Source organism: Salvia hispanica, chromosome 6 (genome assembly GCF_029641045.1).
Source record: "Salvia hispanica isolate PSC_SH4W2 chromosome 6, Shi_PSC_v1, whole genome shotgun sequence".
Classification (NCBI taxonomy): domain Eukaryota; kingdom Viridiplantae; phylum Streptophyta; class Magnoliopsida; order Lamiales; family Lamiaceae; genus Salvia; species Salvia hispanica.
This window is the reverse complement of record NC_142697.1, coordinates 23,223,530-23,239,140: the sequence shown is the minus strand read 5'-3', so window position 1 is coordinate 23,239,140 and position 15,611 is coordinate 23,223,530. Positions and strand designations below refer to the sequence as shown.

The 15,611-nt window shown below is 35.4% G+C and overlaps 1 protein-coding gene and 1 pseudogene across 1 annotated transcript; both read left to right on the top strand.

Annotated features, from left to right (window-relative positions):
- Positions 1–3,263: 3,263 nt before the first annotated feature.
- LOC125204662 (DEAD-box ATP-dependent RNA helicase 21-like) lies at positions 3,264–5,292 on the top strand (annotated as a pseudogene).
- Positions 5,293–10,322: 5,030 nt separating this feature from the next.
- LOC125207623 (Sterile alpha motif (SAM) domain-containing protein) lies at positions 10,323–14,272 on the top strand. The gene is made up of 7 exons (XM_048107034.2): positions 10,323–10,583; positions 10,895–11,025; positions 11,327–11,364; positions 11,461–12,200; positions 12,869–12,949; positions 13,272–13,334; positions 14,000–14,272. The coding sequence occupies exons 1-7, from the start codon at positions 10,530–10,532 to the stop codon at positions 14,054–14,056; spliced, it is 1,164 nt and encodes a 387-aa protein (XP_047962991.1). The 5' UTR covers positions 10,323–10,529; the 3' UTR covers positions 14,057–14,272.
- Positions 14,273–15,611: the final 1,339 nt, after the last annotated feature.

Here is a 15,611-nt window from a genome sequence, read left to right as displayed (position 1 = left end):
AATAGTAATATGATTTGTCGTTAAATAGAGTATAATAATAAGTGTAAAACAACGAACAAAAAGTTCCTAACTTTAACTTTTGAAACACTTCTTTGTAAACAACGTTAACAGTGGAAAATTACCACTGCCATTGACTTCATCTTTACAAACTAAAATTTTCAAATTTTCACTACTTGTAACTCTTGAATTATGACTTTCTATTATTTTTCATAATATTTTAAATATATCCTATATAACAAATTAAAATAACATTTATATTTATATAAGGTTGATTACATAAGAAATTGAAATCAAAAATAATTTTATAAGTAAATTGTAAGACATAAATATTTGAAATATTATTATAAGGATAAAATATACTCCTACATAAACACATATTTTTAATAAAAAATAAAGCATAGTACTATTAGTTTTGGTACCTAAATAATTATGAATTCCCATAAATTGTAAGTCATAACGACCCGAGTTTAACATAATAATAAATAAATTAATAATGATAGTTTCAATGCTTTGAATGTCTAAATAAATTAAATTATGTGTTTAAATTAGAAAAAAACAAAAAGGTTACTGTGTTGTTTAGCATAAAATTATATTGAGTACTAAATACCAGAAGTGTGGAGATAGTTTTTATTTGTAGGTGAAATTTTTGGTGAGGGATGCTTTATTAGAAATAGAGAAAGAATAAATAAAATTTTATATATATATATAAAAAAAGAAGAATTTGGAGAGGTGAAAGATTTTTATCTCTACTCCCTTCTAGAATTGAGGTGAATCGTCTCTCCCATCCCATTCTACATTTTCTTCACTCCCACTGTTACAGAAGGATCGACGGCTGCTCCTCAAGTGAAATTGAGCAAACTCCCCTCATCTCCCCTCTTTGTCTTAACATCTCTCTACTCACCCACACACAACACCATCTCTTCTCTGCATTGCCGTCGCTGTCGGCTTTCCGGAAGCTTCCGTCGCCGGATTCCGACAATGTTAGAGTAGACTTGTCTTTCCTTTGTGTAAGCAAGTCCCTCACATTTCAAATTTGTTCAATTTCTACTTCATTTTAAAGCTAGAATTCATAAGTTGGTTCTCCCCAATTTGATTTTAAGTAATTTTAGGTTCAAATTTAATTCTCTGATTGTTTAATAGTTTTTACTAAGTTCTTTTTGAGGAGCGAATAGAATATCATTGTTAAGCATGGTATTTGTGTTTGAATGAAGGGACAATATGAAATCCTCATTAATATTGGAATTTTGATCTGCTAAATTTGTTTTGCCTTGAGAAATTACTTTTCTTATAAGACTTAAATCCAAACTTTGAGAAATATGTATTCTTAGTAGAACACATTTTTGGGACAGCCTATAGTTAATTGTGAGAGAAGACGATTTTTTATGTATTCTTGTTGGAAGATATTCACAATAAGATGGTATTGCATATTTGGGATTTCATTCTTAATGTTGGGACAATGTTGATGGATAAAAGGGAGTTTTTCTTTATGTTAAGCTACTGTGGTTATTTTGAACAAGGATAAAATTATTTTCATAGCTATATGCATTAGCAGCTAAAAGTGACTATAAGAGAATTTCTTTTATGCTTACATTATTTTAGCGTTGGCATTGATAAAGATTACATATTGCAAGGTGATATCGACACGAGCAAAGAGAAGGTGGAAGAACAAAGTGATCCAGGAAAGCAATTTGGATTTCGAGGTAGTGTATTATATAGTAATTTTTTTTATATAACTGGATTAAGTTTATGTGATTGGGTAAGGAATATTTTGGTGATTCAATATGTGAATTGTATATGTGTGTATGACATGAGATGTGATGATATTGAAGGAGTTAACTCGTATATGTATGATATGGAAGGATCGTCGGATATCTGATTATCTGTTTGTTCTGTCTGCACCCTAAAATGGGTGGTTTGATCTGTCTGCTTTGATCTGTCTGCACCCTAAAATGAGTGGTTTGATCTGTCTGCTCTGGTCTGTCTGCACCCTAAAATGGGTGGTTTGATCTGTCTGCATCCTAAGTGGGTGTTTTGATATGATGATCGTCTGTTATCTGTTATTTGTAACTGATCTAATATATGCACCCTCATGGGTGGTCTAATTATCCGCCGACTCATGTATCCTGGTCTCACATTAAGCATTTGAGGTTGTATAATATTTGTAAAATATTTAGTGCTTGATTTATTAAGCTGAGTGGTTGGTTATCATTAACTTGTGGATCTAATAAATTCAACGAAATATGAAAGATGATTCAACGAAATATGAAAGATGAGGATCTAAATTTGATGATTTAGTTGTTTACTTCCAATATCAAGAAACGTATATGGATGTGATGATATTAGCTTTGGAATGACTTCTTGTTTAAAAATAGTGAATGTATAGGTTTCATAACATCTACTTAATTTTGGAAATCAGACTCTACAACTGCAGTTGTGGAAGCTCATCCCTTTCGTTTCATCTTGCAAATTAGGTGAACCAGACTAGCTCCTTTGTTTTATAGCTGCACAAGCCGGGTTACTAGCCAAACTTTTGCATTTTGGGTAATCCTTTTGGGGTTTGCTAAATGTGGCACATTTTGGAAGTGTAATGAACTGTAGACGTTAACATGACTTCCTAATCTTTTGCTAAACTTGTATATTTTGCAAATAGTACAGGTTGTGTGTATGTTAAAAAAAATGTATATCATGATTTTGGAAACAGATTGATGATTTAAGACTACATGTTATATAATGTTTTTCTTTTCGGGTTTAAGTAAAATGATACATCTTGATATGCATGTATATGAAAAGAGGATTACGGATATTTTTTTTTTCTTTTTCTTTTTTAAAATTTTGAGACCTGTACCGAAATATGGCATTACTTATTTAATTATTAAATTAATTGGGTTAGGGTGCTACACTTACATTGTTCTTAAATAACTTGATAAAGAAAATGTGTCAAAAGATATGTATTTTTATTTCTCTCAAAATCTTAACTCTGAAAAAATGATAACGTGGTCCAACTTAACAAAGAGAAAGCGTCAACGGTTATGTACACAATTACACTATTAAGATCATCTCCATTTATTTACATTAAATCAAAACCAAAAGAATTCATATTTACTAAAAAATAAATAAAGTATGCCATAAAATTCAATTGTACGCATAAATTAGTGGCATTAGAAGGAAGGTCCAAAATATTTTAGAGAATTTCCATATTTAAATCTATATTTGGAGTATTATTTTTGGAGAAATATCCATATTAAAAAATAAAGTGTAAGTATATGGCGAGGAGATCTGAAAAAGAATAAAACGCCTAATCTTGAGCGAGAAGGAGTTGGAAGAAGCTAGATTTGAGAATGAGGAGAGCCAACCATGACAAACTGGATGCCAAGAAAAGCCAGTCGATCACCAAATTCTCGCACAAGTGGCTCAGCAGAAACGCGCCGCCTACCTCTTTCGTTGGCGATTATGAGAGGGAGAGAGAACAGGATTCTGAGCGGAGGAATTGCAAGAGGAAACGCGAGGACGAGAAATTGGCCGAGAGAGAGCGGGAGATTGAGCTTTCTGTAATCAGAGAGCAGTATTTAGGGTCTAACAAACTTAAAAAGAGGGTGATTAAGCCTACCCACAAGTTCCGATTCTCTTTCGATTTGGACAACTCCGAGGATACTTCGCGGGATGTGAATTCGCTCTACCAGAACCCTCACGAGCTGGGATAGACCGGCGGGACCAGAAGAAGCTACGCACTGCTGCGCATCTGGCGCCAGATATTTATGATACGTTTGATATGAGAGTGGACCGTCATTGGTCAGACAAGATGCTCGACGAAATGACTGACAGAGATTGGCGGATTTTTAGGGAAGATTTCAACATTTCTTACAAGGGATCTAGGATTCCTCGCCCTATGAGAAACTGGGAGGAGAGCAAGCTGGGTAAAGAGTTGCTGAGGGAAGTTGAGAGGGCTGGATACAAAACCCCCTCACCCATTCAAATGGCTGCAATTCCGCTGGGCCTGCAGCAGCGAGACGTTATTGGAGTTGCTGAAACTGGTTCGGGTAAAACTGCTGCTTTTGTTCTTCCCATGCTGAATTACATAAGTAGGCTTCCCCCAATAGGTGAGGATAATGAGGCGGAGGGGCCGTGTGCTGTTGTGATGGCGCCTACTAGAGAGCTTGCGCAGCAGATTGAGGATGAGACTCTGAAATTTGCCCATTACTCGGGGATTAAGGTTGTTTCTATTGTTGGTGGTCAGTCCATAGAAGAACAGGGGTTTAAGATTAGGCAGGGATGTGAGGTTATTGCTACGCCTGGACGTCTTCTTGATTGTTTGGAGAGGCGATATGCAGTGCTGAACCAGTGTAACTATGGTCCTTGATGAAGCTGATAGGATGATTGACATGGGTTTCGAACCGCAGGTTGTTGGCGTACTGGATGCAATGCCTTCAAGCAACATGAAACCGGAGAATGAGGATGAAGAGCTCAACGATGAAAAGATTTACAGCGGCTCGCGAGGAAGTACCTGAGAAATCCAGTTGTTGTCAATATTGGCACTGCAGGAAAGGCAACCGACCTTATCACACAGCGTGTTATGATGACAAAGGAGAATGATAAGATGGATAGGCTGAGAAGGTTGCTTGATGAGCTAGGTGATAGGTCTGTTATTGTGTTTGTTAACACGAAGAAGGTTGCTGATAACGTTGCTAAAAATCTGGATAAATATGGGTACAGGGTCACCACATTGCACGGTGGGAAGTCTCAAGACCAGAGAGAAATAAGCCTCGAGGGTTTTAGGACGAAGAGGTATAATGTTCTTGTAGCAACTGATGTTGCTGGGCGTGGTATAGATATACCCGATGTTGCACATGTTATAAACTATGACATGCCTGGGAATATCGAAGCGTACACTTTGACTATGCACGACACAGATGTCTTTTATGATCTGAAGCAAATGCTGATCCAAAACAACAGTTGTATCCCTCCAGAGCTTGCGAGACACGAGGCTTCCAAGTTCAAACCCGGTTCAGTTCCTGATAGACCGCCCAGGCAGAATGACACTGTTTTTGCATATTGAATACTGCAGGTTTTTTGAGTTTGGAATACTGGTGCAGTTCAAGAAGGGATTAGTACTAAAAACGACAACATTTATGGTGTAGGAAGTTAGAGTACATGTTTAGATGGTAATGCTTCTGTTGTCTCTGTATAGCCTTAGTTTACAAATCATGCATCCACTCTGTGATTGCTAACATGTAATCAACCTGCTCTTATTATAACCTCTACATATTTTAAATTAGAAAATACTATTTTAAAGTATTATACATGCGTACATATTTTGGTCGTTGTTGATCTGTTAATTGTTATCAACATATTTTAAATTAGAAAATGTAATCATAAAGTTCAAAATATCCCAAATTGGTATTGACAATAAGTCTTTTGGTCCGAGTTTCTTGAACCGAAAAATCAATGATTCAAAATCGCTTGGATGCTTCACGGTCCTGTTTTGGTTCCGTAAACTATTTGGACTCTTCACGGTCCGGGTCCGGGTCCGGTTTTGCCTCCCAAAAAATGGAACAGATGGTTCTATAATGGGTGTCATCACGAAATATCTAAATAACAATGAATCCTAATTTTATTCAATGAAACTGCATGTCACATATTCTAGCCTTCTAGGTTGGAAACTTGATGTTAATTCTGGAGACTTTATGGTTAAAGACGTGAAAATATAGGAGTGTAAAACAAGCCGTGTCCCTTACAAAATCCGAATGTTTGGTAGGTAGGGGTTAGAGCATCCGCAACGCTGCCTCGTTGCGGTCTCGGTCTCGTCTCGACGAGACGAGACGGCATCGAGACAGCGTTGCGGCTCCCGTCTCGTCTCGACGAGACGAGATGTCTCGATGCCCGACGCGTTCGGAAGAAGCCGGCCTCGAGCTGGCGAGACGACGCGCGCGGCCACGTGGCGCGCGCTAAGCGATGGCGTGACGCCCACTCGCCGGCCCGCGAGTGGGCGTCGGAATTATGACGTCATAAATTTATTTTTTTTAAAAAAAAATTGAAATTCGAAAAAAAAAATTTGTAAATTTTAATATTTAATTATGTATTTTTAATTATGTATTTTTTAATCATGCATTTTTAAATTTTTTAGGCCTTTAAATTGTAATTTTTATTTTATTTAATTATATTATTTTTTAATTATGTATTTTATAATTATGTATTTTATAATTTTTTAGGCCTTTAAATTGTGATTTTATTTTATTTAATTAAGTGTGTTTTTATTAATTGAATTTGTTGGAAATAAAAATTAAAAAATGAAATTGAATGAATAGTTAAGAGATGGATAAGAGATGGTTAAGAGATGGAGGGATGCAGGTATTGTGTCTTAGTTAAGAGATGAGCTGAAAAGTACAGTAGGGCTTAGGCCTGTCAAATTGGGTACCCGCGGATACCCGATCCGAATTTTTCGGGCACCCGATCCCGAAATTCTCAAAATCCAATACCCGATACCCGACCCGAATTTGATTTCGGGTACCCGGATACCCGACTCGGGTATCCAGTCCCGAAAAATCGGGTATCCAGTCCCAATTGTGATTTTGATTTTTTTTTTTGAAAATTAACTACAAACTTTTAGATTTATTTAATACTCTATTATTTAATTCAAATTTAATACAAAGTTGAAGTACTAATATTCAAGTAAAAATAACTACAAACTTTTAGAAATACGAAATTCTTATAGTAGCTCGAATTTAAGCCTACAAACTTTTAGGAATACAAAATTCTTGTAGTATTTTGAATTTAAAAGAAAAATAATTACAAACTTTGAAAATTACAAAATTCATAAGTTATACATATTAACATCTTTCATTCATCCACAATAAGTCAATAACCATCAAAATTCATAAGTTCAAACATTCATCCTTTATAAATATCACAATTCAATAATTCATAAGAATCAAGATCTAACAATAATATCATCAAAAAATTCAAAATTATAAATATCACAAGTCAATGAAATTAAAATGTAATTAAAAAATTAAATTACATATCTTATATGCTAACTATTAAGTATTAATTAAATTATAGTTAAGAAATTAAATTACATTTAATTATAATAAAAATATAATTTATTAATTTTAGAAAATAAATCGGATAAATCGGATAATTCGGGTATACCCGATCGGATATCGGGTAACCCGATACCCGATAATCCAAAATTCTCACTACCCGATCCCGATCCGATACCCGAAAAATCGGATTTCGCGTATCCAATTATCCGACTTTTTCGGGTTTGGATATCGGGTATTCAATACCCGATATCCATTTTGACAGGCCTAGTAGGGCTCATAAATAGTTAAGAGATGAGACGGTTAAGAGACAGCGTTGCGAATGGCCTTAGGACTGTAAATGGGGCTTGTTAAAACTAGGAGGAGAATAAAAGCGGATGTGGTGATGGACTGATGGCAAACAATTTCAAGTGAAGTAACTTTTAGAGTCAAACAAAAAGGTAGAAAAAGAGGATAATTATGAATATTTAATTGTACTGTCTACAAAGTCAAAATAAAATTTGCCTGTAATCTTGATAAACCCCATTATTTTACCCATTAATTGCTCCCAAATTTCCGTTGCTCTTACTCTTTCAATGTTTTATTTGTTTAATTTGTACTGTACGTTTCCTTTTTTTTGGATAGGACTCTGTCAATACTTTTATCATATTTTAACTTTTTACTACAATTACTTTTATAATATTATATTTGATAAATGACTTTTCATTCTATTAACTTATTTTAATCACATTTTATTATAAAATTAATATATAAAAATTTCACTAATTTTTACTATCATTTCCCTTTATACTCAATTTCATGAATTTGGAGTCAGGTCAATCTGTGATAATTAATAACTCATACAAAAATGTTGAAATCCCAATCTTAAGAGCCGCACACATCCCGGTCCGACAATATTGTGAGGGGTGTTAAATCAGGATACACAGTGACCCGCAAAGAGGGAGGGCTTAACCCACTGTCTGCCAGAAGCCCACCTCCCAATGCCTCACACTTGTTCCTGAGAGGTGTTGCAACTACACGACAGTAGTGGGATTTGATCCTTGGCCGATCATACAAATCTGTCCCTCCGGAATCAACTGTACTTTGGCCCTGCAGACGTGATAATTAATGACTCACATAGAGAGTATATGTTATATTTTCATTTTTGTTCGTCCTGTAAACATAGTTCATTTCTATTTTTAGTAGTACCTTTTTTTCTTTCTTTCTAATGAATTAGTATATCACATTCTCCATTAACAATATTTCACTTATTTTTTCTTTCTAGTTTTTTCCTACTCACCAATTTCTTAGTTTTAAAAATCTTTGTGTTTCAAAAGTATTTATTTTTATGGGAGGAGTATTTTATGAAAAGATAAAACACACCCGTATATATAAGGGAGAAACAGCACTAATAATGGTGTCTTCCAATCTCAGCATAATTTCATCATTAGTACCTCACTTCCATCATCTAAAGATGACCCCTTTTTGCCTTGTTATTTCCATTGAACCACCCATCTGTTCTTCTTCCTCAACCGCAAACATCAAGCCCCTTAAATGGAGCATAACCGGTACACATTGGAAAATGAAGAATTTTATTAAACTTGCATAGCTTCTGATGGCTTTCTTTCAATCGAGAAGAAGAAGAAAAAGAAGAAACCCTAGTTTCTACTTGGAAATACATGAGATAAAGGTTTTGTTTCTTCAACTTAATTACTCTCTGGGGAATTGAAGCTTCACGGTCCGATTATTTGTTTTCAGCAAAGCAAATCTACCTATTTAGTTCGAAATCGTAATTTCTAGCGTGTCTGCGTTTACTTTGTAATTAGTTGTAGGTCTATATAAATTTGGTTGGTTTACTATATATGAAGATTTTCTTATTCTCTCTCTAGATCGATACCTCTATTTCTCTATATTAGTTCCATGATAGCTAGTTTTTTGAAATCAGAAATATTTTCTGTTTCAACAATCGAAACGGTGAAATCCAGTTGATCCTTGTTGAGACTTGAGACAAAATCTTCTGAAAACTATCTATCCATCCATCAATCTATTCGAACTGTTGGAATATCCTAGTTAATTAGGGTTTGATGAAATATGTATATTCGTCTTCTGTTGTTTGAGATATTCCTCCTGTTGAATAAATGGCAGATCATACTTTTTTCTTGCTACTGTTTGATATCAAATGAGATCTATTGGTGGAGTTCTTCGTAGATCAATTAAATTGCGTTTGCTTTCATCCATCACTAAATTGCACTATAAGGAACTAGCTGTGGAGAATTAATTCAGCTGCGATTATTTCAATAAATTCAACTCGCAAATAAAAATGAAGAAAGAACGCTTCAATAAATTTTTGCAGATTTAGCTCGGTTTTCCATTTGTAAAAATATCATCATCATTCATCAATGGTTAGCTGAAAAGAATAATGCTGTCGAAGCTTTTGGAGATAATGTTTTAGGGGTCATTAATATGTAATGCCAAATATATGGTGGATATTTCTGGCAAGAAATCATTGTGCCTGCTGATTAATAGTAAATAATTTACCGTAAACTGGTACTAACACTAATGATTATCAGGACTATATCCACCCATTTATTCTTGCATATGACTGATTAATTACATAAATTGTCAACCACTTCATACCATCCACAGTTCCACACTTATTATGCATATATATGTTTTCTTTATTATAGTGCCCTGTTTTTATACAACAATAATAGTGTTTATACAGTATACAAGAGAAATATAATAATATAACTAAAAGTTAATTATAATATGTAAAATTTTATAAATTAATTAAAAACAATTTTCATTTTGAAAATTTGTAATTTATTTTCGGGTTGCCTGTTATTTGATCATCACTTTTAGTTGTTTCAGACCATTACACTCTTAATTTCACAAAAAATAAGTCTAAGGACGTTTTTAGTCGATTAAGAATGATAATTTGTATTTCTAAATACACCACCTATATTTTAAAATTCATTTTCAATATTGTTCCCAACCATGGACACAAAACAAAAGCTTTTCTGAAAAACAAAAAATTTCAAGTTTAATGAATAATTGTGTATTTCTTTTTCGACAGAAAATTTTATACAGCATTGGACCTTACAATTTACATGTCAAAATAGTGTGACATGTACGAATACAAATTTTATTTTTTATTTTTTAATTTTTATTTTATATTTTATTTGAGTAGCACTTTGTAGTGTTTACACAAATTTAGGTAGCCCAAATCGAAGCCCATATAATAGGCCCAAACTCGTGGTTTCATCGCCTACTCGATTTGGGTGTATTTTCAAAATCTTATCGCACGCGCTGCAACATTCACGCGCTACCCAGATCCCTACTTTCGCATTTCCGATTTACCATGATGAAATCTCTCGTTCACTCACAGCGAAGAAGAACCCTAAATATTAAATAATCAGCACCATCTGTTTGATTGGGGGGTTCTGGATTCTGTTGAAGGCGCATACGTAGTTCAGTTTCCGATTCAATCTTCCGACGATTTTGGAGGGTTAAATGTCGGAGGCTTCTAGGTCTCGGGTTACCATCACCCTGGGACGCAGCGGGCAGGTAATTTTGTTGTTTATTGGTTGTCTAATTTCAAGCTTTCATTAATTTTCCTTTCGAGCTGTGGAATTTTTTGTTCGGGAAAATTGCTACTTTTGTCAATTGTGATGTTCGTGATTTACGATACGGCATTAATCCGCCGAGTCGGTTTATGTGTATTTACTTGCTTTAGAACAACTTGATTGTGCATAGTGAGATGCTAATGTAGTTTACAATTTGAAGAGAAGAAAAAGGTTTAATGCAATATGCTTCTCGGATGCATATTCGAAGCCGTTGCATTATGTGATGTTATTGTGATTCTTCCTTTGCTGTAGGTTGTGAAAAGACCTGGAAGTTCATTGGCTAGCACTTTCACTGATGAGCATCCACCTGTAGGAAGCAAAAGGCCAGTTCGAGAGAGGCTTGGCAGTAATGTTGATTCATCTTCTGAAGATAATCATAAAAGGTCTGTTTCTCGTGTTTATCAACCATTCACGGTTAACGGATTATGATTCGTTGTTCTTATTAGAAATTGGCAACAACTCTTTCATAGTAAACAAGTTCACTTTGCTGGGCAAACTGGCTTCTTGGTGTGCATAGTATGCAGCCTTTGGAATGTTGTAATAATGATTGGCTACTAAAAGGGACCTCATAAATTGTCAGCATGAAAGAAGAGGTCTTAAATTATTATGAAACTGAAAGCTAATAAAATAGTAAATCTTTGTTTATTAGAAACTACCTTTAATTTTTGCAATCATGTTATGCAGGCTGCGGAAAGATGGCAGGCCTGCAGATGATTTTGATGGTAACTAGCTTGTCTTTGTATTTAAGATTCTTCAATACTCATTTGGTTTTGGTTGGTGAATAATTTTTAAATTTGGTGATTTCAATTGAATAAAAGACATGCATCTTAGTAAGGGTGATCTTCGGTACAAAATCATGCAAAAGAAAGGACTGAAGCAAAATCAAAACGGCCAGCAGAATGGTGGGGATCTCCGCAACATTTTATCAAGGCCTGCTCAATCTTCTATGAATAGTGTAGCTGCAAGGGACAGGATGCCCGAGCCAAAAGACACTAAAATGCGTTTTCCGGAACCAAGAGATGGCAGGCAGCACTTTACAGAGACAATGGATGGCAGAAGTTTAACACCTGTAGCAAGGAATGCTAGCATGCATATTCCTGAATACAGGGCTGGGCATGCTCCTGATCCAAGAAAACAACACATTCTGGAAATGGGGGATGGTGGAAGAAGCTATTTTGAGGCACAGAATGCCAGACGTCCTATGCCAGAACATAGACCTTCAACTACTGTGACCAGAATGGACTCTGGGATTACTTCTTATTCTCCCTGGACATTGGACAGTTTAAGGCGAAGATCACCTGATGAATCTTTATCAACTTCTAGAGTTCTTACTGCACCAAAGAAGGATGAAATTTTGCCGAGAAGATTTGCAGCTACCTCATATGACGATTCTAGGACAAGCACATATATGAGTAAAGATGCTTTTGATATTTCAAGGCCCATGAGTTCGTCTCTCATGACTAAAAGGGCTCCACCTGTAGGGCAGATGAAGTCCATGACACCAGTGGCCTCCTCACTTCCTCGGTCTGGGAGTTTCATGCAAAAAAGTTCATATGTGGTTAGTCTTCTTACTATTATGTTTAACCCATTAGTCTTTGTGCCATTTCTGCAGATCTACTATGTAGTTTATTTATTTGAACAAGCTTTTGCTTAGATATTATGTTGGAACTGCTATAAGCCTGGGTTGGAATCAGACTACAAGGCACCAAGAAAGTTGAAGGGGCATTTGATGATGAAAGCCTTGGATAGTTTCTAAACCTAGAACTGGTGCTTATTAACAAGTATCAATGTCGGTGTATGATTGCGAATATGATTCAACATGATGGTCACCCACCTGTCTGAATAGTCTGCCCTTTTGGTAACATAAACATATAAGTATGCGAGTCTTCCTCTTGGAACATACTGAGGACCAACTTCGTCACTTCTGTTGTATGGAACAAAACCGTTTAGGGCACCTAGTTTGTTAGGTTGCTCTCTATTGTGGCCCCGCAGTGTGGTTCTTCTTAAATGGACTTAAGAATTATCTTATTCAGTTTATGCCACTTTTGTCTTCCATTGCTATAAAATTTCTTGCCCTAAGCAGTCAGAGGTTTATCATCTCTGGTCCCTTTATTAATTGATGAAACTAACAATTTCTCAAAAATACTGAAGGCTTAGTTTTTGAAGTTTGTTATGGTTTTCTTGCAAAGTCCATATTTCTCCTCTCATTGGCTTTTGTACTTGCAGGTGGATGATGAAGTCACAGTAGACAGGTTCTTGCATACATTGGGTCTTGAAAAATTTACTGTTATCTTTAAGGCTGAGGAGGTACGTAATCTTTTGTGATTTCTGTGACTTCCCTGCACATTCAGTTCCCAATGCTAGCTATCTTTTTACAGCATGGACGTGGAGTCTGTCTAAGAAACTAAAATAAGAGATACAAAGAAAGAAAATTCACCTCCTCCCCTTGGGGTATGAAAAAAAAGAAATGTCTTTTTACTGGAGCTTGTAGAATATTGTTGGTGACTGTTAGAAGGGTGTATGGCTGTATGCCTGTTGGGCAGCTATAACCTTGTAGGATCAGTTTGTTTACCAAATCAGGAAGTATGATAATCCGGTTAATTAACTAACATTTGATACTTTCCTGCAGGTGGACATGTATTCTTTGAAGCGAATGACTGAAAGAGACCTTAAGGAGATGGGAATACCTATGGTAACCTCCCTAACCAAAAAGTGCTTTTTGTGTATAACACCTTATTGGTAGTGTAATTTAGAAGTGAGTTGTGTGCTTGTTCATTGTTATATCTAACTGATATTGTTTGATAGTATTTATAGTTTTTCTTTTTGATTCATTTTGGGTGGAGGGGAGGAAACACATACCCTTTTTTTTACCATGTGATGAAAAACCCACTTTTAATATATGACAATGTCTCATCTCATCTTGGATATCACTCCCCCAATGTAAAAAAAGAGAGCCTAGTTTACACGGAAAATCTAACATCTTAGAATTTCTATATACGTCTGTTCCGAACCTTTCCAAAATAACATGCTGTATGTAGTTCTGTGTTTGTGGTCTGCTTGAACTTTTCATTGTTCTAAATGCTCTAAATGACATTTCAGTATTCTCTAGTGCATTGATTAACCATATTTGGGCATGTGGGGCTGCTACCATCAAGACAAATTTAGACACGCATCTATTGGGGTACCATCCGGGGTTTAGAATGACATGTTGATGCTTGATTTTTGGGCTTTAGAACTATTAACACCTTATACATGTCCCTCTGGATAAGATATCGTCATAAGTCTAACTGTTAACCATCAATGCCTATTCTCAGTTTGTGTTTTCAGTTTCACCTATATAAGGCTTACTAATTGCAGGGGCCAAGGAAGAAGATCCTACTCGCATTGCAACCTCGTTTGAAGCAACCAGTATGATGCGATCATGTGAAGTGTATGGGGTTACTTGGAGCATCACTGCCGAAAAACATTAGTTGGAGAACTTACCTAGCAGATCCCATACTTTTGTATTTGGCTTCCAAGATACTCATTTTGTTGAGCATTGTTCATACACTGCGATACATTTTTCATCCTTTTTCCATGTAACAGATTCACTTGGGTTGATTTTGTATTTTGATACTCTCCTCTGATGCATATCCCAGCACCATGTGAAAATGTGGTATGTGCCACAAAGCTGCCCTGTTTTTGTTGTGCACTGTCCCTATATTTTGACCAAACTACAGCAACAGTAATTTCTCAGAACTAGTTGTAGTAATTATTTTAAGGGTCCCAACACAGGCACAAGAAGATTGGTGCTTATGCATGTTGTTTTTGGCGTGAGTGATGCAGAATCACAGCTGTATAATCACCTTTATTACATATGATTTTGATAAAGTGCGATTGAATGTAGTGAAAAAGGACTATTGGAGAAGTGAAAGAAGCTGCTTTTAACTGTTGCTAAATATTCTGTGTAAAGAGTGAGTATGGAGTTGACATCTTTTTCATATCTTATCTCAAGAGAGAAAGACTAGGAATCGTCACTATTTTTCTACACCTCGCCTTTTTCATTTCCATCTCTATCCGATCATTTTGTAAAATGATGACGATTGAACTGTTGCTGCAGAAAAGAATTTTCATTTAGCGCTTGAAAAAAATCATGGGTCTGTCTAGTTAGTTGCAGCTTACAACTATGATCAGAATCATTTAACCTAGCATTTCTCGTGTATTTTGGAAGTTAGCCAAATTAGACTTTTTACGTTTGAAGATTCATGCACATTTGAACTCGACCCTTGTGTTTTCAACCATAACTCGATGCCTTATTTAGGAAATATCATGGAACGTGAGGAAAACGAAAAACGGTGGTGATTGTTGTGTAGAAATTGCAATTAAATATTTACATGGATTTATTTTGACCAAGTGATATTGATGATAAGTATTTTGTTGAGTGATTGCAGTGGGTACTACGGCTTATGTTTCACATGGTTACATGTTGACTAATTCGAGTGGATAGTTGATAGATTTGCACTTGTCATGCTCTATATTAAACACTGTTGTATGCACATTCTTGCATAATCCAATTACCATTGGACACACATGTGTGTGTGTAAGAGAGTGAGAGATTGGATGGATTTTATACCACATTAGTACCTCTTTATTATCAAGATTGATTGAATTAGCGAATACTATTATACTCTATTCTCCCTCTGTCCCACAATAATTGTTGTCCCACAATAATTGCTACTCTTATTATGAACATGTTTTCAAGAAATATAAAGAAAAATTAGTTGGAAAAGTTATTAGAATATGAGACCCATTTTTTTATATTAGTTTTTTTAATAAAATATAAGTGAAGTGAGTTAGTGGAATACGGGACCTACTTACCATTTATGGTAAAAATGAAATGCGAAAATTATTGTGAAAAGGACCAAATTGGAAAAGAGTGACAATTACTATGGGACGGAGGGAGTAGTATACAAGTAAGATTTGTGTTTGG

Excerpts from the sequence above, each read along its gene's own strand:
- LOC125207623 (XM_048107034.2), top strand. The coding sequence starts at position 10,530 with ATGTCGGAGGCTTCTAGGTCTCGGGTTACCATCACCCTGGGACGCAGC. Across the intron at positions 12,201-12,868 it reads TGCAAAAAAGTTCATATGTG|GTGGATGATGAAGTCACAGT; the intron begins GTTAGTCTTCTT and ends TTGTACTTGCAG. Across the intron at positions 12,950-13,271 it reads TTATCTTTAAGGCTGAGGAG|GTGGACATGTATTCTTTGAA; the intron begins GTACGTAATCTT and ends ACTTTCCTGCAG.